Source organism: Oratosquilla oratoria, chromosome 7, assembly GCF_046742065.1.
Source record: "Oratosquilla oratoria isolate Oo_2021 chromosome 7, ASM4674206v1, whole genome shotgun sequence".
Classification (NCBI taxonomy): domain Eukaryota; kingdom Metazoa; phylum Arthropoda; class Malacostraca; order Stomatopoda; family Squillidae; genus Oratosquilla; species Oratosquilla oratoria.
In genome coordinates this window covers 69,267,288-69,272,287 of record NC_134783.1, presented here as the reverse complement: position 1 = coordinate 69,272,287, position 5,000 = coordinate 69,267,288, and the positions used below count along the sequence as shown (strand labels likewise).

At 41.2% G+C, this 5,000-nt stretch overlaps 1 protein-coding gene across 1 annotated transcript in view; it reads right to left on the bottom strand.

The window, feature by feature from the left end:
• Window positions 1–4,193, bottom strand: part of pre-mod(mdg4)-AD — a 19,652-nt gene extending 15,459 nt beyond the window's left edge. The window contains exon 1 of the mRNA XM_076187625.1: window positions 3,201–4,193. Within this exon, the coding sequence (XP_076043740.1) occupies window positions 3,201–4,193 (993 nt within the window). The remainder of the gene's footprint in view (window positions 1–3,200) is intronic.
• Window positions 4,194–5,000: the final 807 nt, after the last annotated feature.

The window sequence follows — 5,000 nt, the reverse complement described above, 5'->3', positions numbered from 1 at the left end:
GAGACTCGTCGATAAAGATAAATGATTACGTGGTTTACTTATTGTAACTGACCTTATGTTGTGTCAGGAGTAAAGGAGCGTCGATTGTAACATTAGTAATATACAGCCATCTCGACAAATAACAAATTAATAATTATCATTAAAGAAGGTAATTAGAAGGATTAAGATGATTAACCTTATTGCAATGATAAGCTTTATTTTCTTATGGAAGATATTTTTATTATCTAAATAGAAATGTATCAAACACACACACGAGCACATGCATACACACACACACACACACAAACACACACACATGCACACGTACACACACGCAAACACACACACACACACACACACACACACACACACACACACACACACACACACACACACACACACACACACACACACACACACACACACACACACACACACACATACACACACACACACACAAACACACACACACAGACACACACACACACACACACACACACACACACACACACACACACACACACACACACACACACACACACACACACACACACACACACACACACACACACACACACACACACACACACACACACACACACACACACACACACACACACACGCACGCACGCACGCACACACGCACACACGCACACACGCACACGGTCCGGGTTTGAATCCTGCCCAGGGCTGAAATAATTTCAGTATCATTGCGCTTCGAGTCGTTACTCCAACTCTCGTGGGCCTGGAGCTGGGGATGTGTGTGCGTGTAAGGTCACAGAATTAACCAAAGATCGTTCATACGAGCTCTGAGCTCTCTGTCGGGAGGGAAATATCTGTCGTTCACGAGTCCAGCACGTGATCCAAAGACCAAAGTGAATACACACACACACGCACGGACACACACACACACACACACACACACACACACACACACACACACACACACACACACACACACACACACACACACACACACACACACACACACACACACACACACACACACACACACACACACACACACACACACACACACACACACACACACACACACACACGCACACACACACAAGTGGGTTGCTGATGCTACATCAAGTTGGCAAAACCTAAGTAGTTTGACGTCATCTAGGTTTAAATAGATAAAAGAACTTACAGAAGCTAAGTTAAACAGAAAAGTTGTGGAATATCCTTGAAAATGTAACCAGTGAATATTTGATTTAATTTGAGTCAAATCTTCTGGTGGCAGACATGTATATATAAAAGTCAAATATAGAAATAAGTTTCTTAAAAAGGACGACGGTTTAAATTATCTAGAGCGATGTGTCACCATTTAGTTGACTAAAACGCTGTAATCTGAACAAGAATAGTCTATAGACAAAGATATCGGAATAAATGTAGAATAAATAAGGTAGAGAAGGATAGGTACGTGGAACAACAAAAAGAGCCAATTGTTAATTTTTTTTTTTTTTGTGGGGGATACGAGGGAAGGCAGTCGTGGTGTTCAGTCTCCAAATTTCGATTGCTCCTTCAGAGAAGAAGAGCTATGATATATGAATTTTTTGGGAAAAACCGAAGGTCTGCGATGTCAAAAGGTTAGCGCGATTTCAACAGGGTAAATAGCGTGAGACTTTACGATTTATCTGGATTCCACAATACTCCCCAGTTTTCACGGACACACACATCTGCACACATGGAATCATGGACACGTGCACACAGGCAAAACAGAAAAAGACATATATTGAAACACACGCACATTCACACACACACTCATATATATATATATATATATATATATATATATATATAAATATGTATATATATATATATATATATATATATATATATAGATATATATATATATATATATATATATATATATATGATGATGAAGGTGAAAAAAGAAGTCACGGGTCTAGTTCCAAGTTTCTGAGTTTTTTGCTGACCGGTTTCGCTCTATGCTTCTTCCTTCTTTTTCCACCTTCATCGTCGTCATCGGCGATTCTATGCAGGTATTACAACGACGAAAGTCTATCAAGGATACGTACCTACTTCACCACTACCTATAGGTGGGCTTGGTTCCGTAAAATTGAGATTAGGACGGCAGTTAGCAGTCGACCCAAACCTTGCGGGTGTAGATTAACCCCGAGATTGAAGAATTCTATAGCCCCGTTAGCGTGGTCGGTAGAAGCATAGACTTGCTAATATACAAGTCCTGGGTTCGAGTCCGGGGACAATTGTCGGAATTATTTGATTGACATCATCGTCATTGGTGATTCTATTCAGGTAATACAACGACGAAAGTCTATCAAGGATACGTACCTGCTTCACCACTACCTATAGTCGGGCTTGGTTCTTTGTAAAATTGAGATTAAGACGGCAGTTTGCAGTCAACTCAAATCCTGCGGATGTAAATTAACTCCGAGGTTGAAGAATTTTATAGCCTCAGTAGCGTGGTAGGTAGAATCATAGACTTGCTAACATACAAGTCCTGGGTTCGAGTCCGTGGACAATTGTCGGAATTATATATATATATATATATATATATATTTATATATATATGTATATATATATATATATATATATATATATATATGAATAAATTCGCTAGTGGACAGCGACATCAATCATACAATCTAAATAACCGTCGCGCAGAGGATTCGAACCACCGCCAGTAGACTCAAGAGAGTCCACAGCACCCGCCTTAGACCACTCAACCATAGACGATCTAAAAGTGTATGAACTCGTAATCTATCTGATTACCGAGATGGGGAGGTTGCTAACTGCCCCCCATATAAACCCCCTTTTTACAATACACCTAATCGCACCAATGGGAATGGTAAGGACTAGATCGAATCCCCCTCACGCTTCTCGTCATCGTAACTATGTGAATAAATTCGCTAGTGGACAGCGACATCAATCATACAATCCAAATAACCGTCGCGCAGAGGATTCGAACCACCGCCAGTAGACTCAAGAGAGTCCACAGCACCCGCCTTAGACCACTCAACCATAGACGATCTAAAAGTGTATGAACTCGTAATCTATCTGATTACCGAGATGGGGAGGTTGCTAACTGCCCCCCATATAAACCCCCTTTTTACCATACACATAATCGCACCAATGGGAATGGTAAGGACTAGATCGAATCCCCCTCACGCTTCTCGTCATAGTTACGATGACGAGAAGCGTGAGGGGGATTCGATCACGAGAGGCATTACTTCTGCTGGGTAGTCTGCCACCAATTCATCAAAGGCATCGCTCACTTCATCCACAGGTAGAAAGGCAAGAGCAAGGAGCATTTTCAGTGCCATCCGAACATTTTCGTCTTTCAAATATAACTGTTGCAGTCCGTTTTCCTGAATCTTTCTCCAGAGCGATTGTCCCAGGTAAAAGTAACAGCCGTAAATGTGCGTTTGAGGAAATGCTGCAATGAGTGCAGCTTTGGAAGCTAGTTCAAAGTCGATCTGTACACTTCTTGGAGCTAGTCCAGGTTTCAGTGACTTGATCTCAGTCCACATTTGAGAGTATGTGACTTGTTGCTTATTTGGGAATAGAACAAAAATGCAGGGAAGCACATTGTTTCGTATCAAAGCATGCACAGTGTACACCTGATAGAAAAAGGATGGCGACACTTTGAATGTACCATCACACATCCAGTGTTCAGAGTCATGTAAGGTCTGAAGAAACTGATCTGTGCTGAAAATAAGCATCCGATGAACATCTCCACGCCCACTGTCATGGAGCAGGAAGCTACGCTGGTCTGTTGTTCGCCTCAAATTATCAGGTATGAACAGTTCTCCAACATTAGCAGGAGCTGGGGCGTTGTTGTCTGTTGCTTTCCTTTTCCGCCTGATGGTTTGACGCAGATTTGTGGAAGAGCCAACAGTTGCTGCAACTTCTTCATGAACTTCGGCCATTGCATCCTGCACGATTCTTCGTGGTGGATCCCGTGTTGTTACTGCAGCTGTTTTTACAGTGTTTTCCACTCTCCGGACTGCCACTTCCGAAGGGTTTGGTGGATGTGTGTGAACTCCACTGCTCACTGGGGGCTGTTGTTGCTCTCCATACTGAAGGCTTGTTGTTAGGCGACCTTTACAACCTGCCTTTGCGCACCTCCAGTTGATGGTTTTTAACTTTGTTTTGTCCTTCCTGTACAGAAAGCCTTCATGGCTTATCATGTCACTTCCTTTTCTTGACTTTATACACTCCATTGTAGGCAAGTTGTCCAAGTCTTAACAATGTGAAGAACAACAACGTTTCGCTCGTTAGAGCTTTATCAAGTACACTGATATTGGGGCGAATATTTGGAGTACATATAATCAGCCGGAGGGACCACGGGGGAAGGTCTCGAGCAAGGGAGGGGTAGGGTGGCTACGGGGGGCTTCGGGTGATTTCGGCCCAAGGTGATTTCGGCCCAGGGTTTTTTCTGAGCCGAAATCGCCGGTGATATATTATTCTTTTAATAATATATATTTTTTCAATAATAAGTAATAATAGCAGTCCTCCAAATGTTGCTCTCATTATTTATTTATCATTGAAAGAAAATATATTATTAAAAGAATTTGAAAAAAATTACTTGTACATCATTTCAGGTAACAATATTTTTTGCACATACCGTGTGAAAATGAAATGAAATTTATGAAACAAATTATCCAAATTGAAATTATACAACTTTCATATGTGGACTAAGGTAAATGGTGTTATTATTGCACAAAAAGTTGCCTAACATTGATAACATATTATAACAATGAGTCTAGGGTTGGGTTGTTCAAAGACTAATTCTGGCGTTAGTTTATCTTGATGTTCATGATGCTATGTCAAGATAGATTTAACGCCAAGATAATGCAAAATTTTGTTTTGAACAACCCAGTCCAGAAGTTCAACATCATTATGAGCATGCAGGAGGGGAGCGCATGGAATGTAGGATGTTTCGGCCACTGACGTTTCGGCCAGAACTCTGCAGGGTAGGACGTTTCGGGTATATTATTAAAAGAATTAAGAAATATATATATATATCA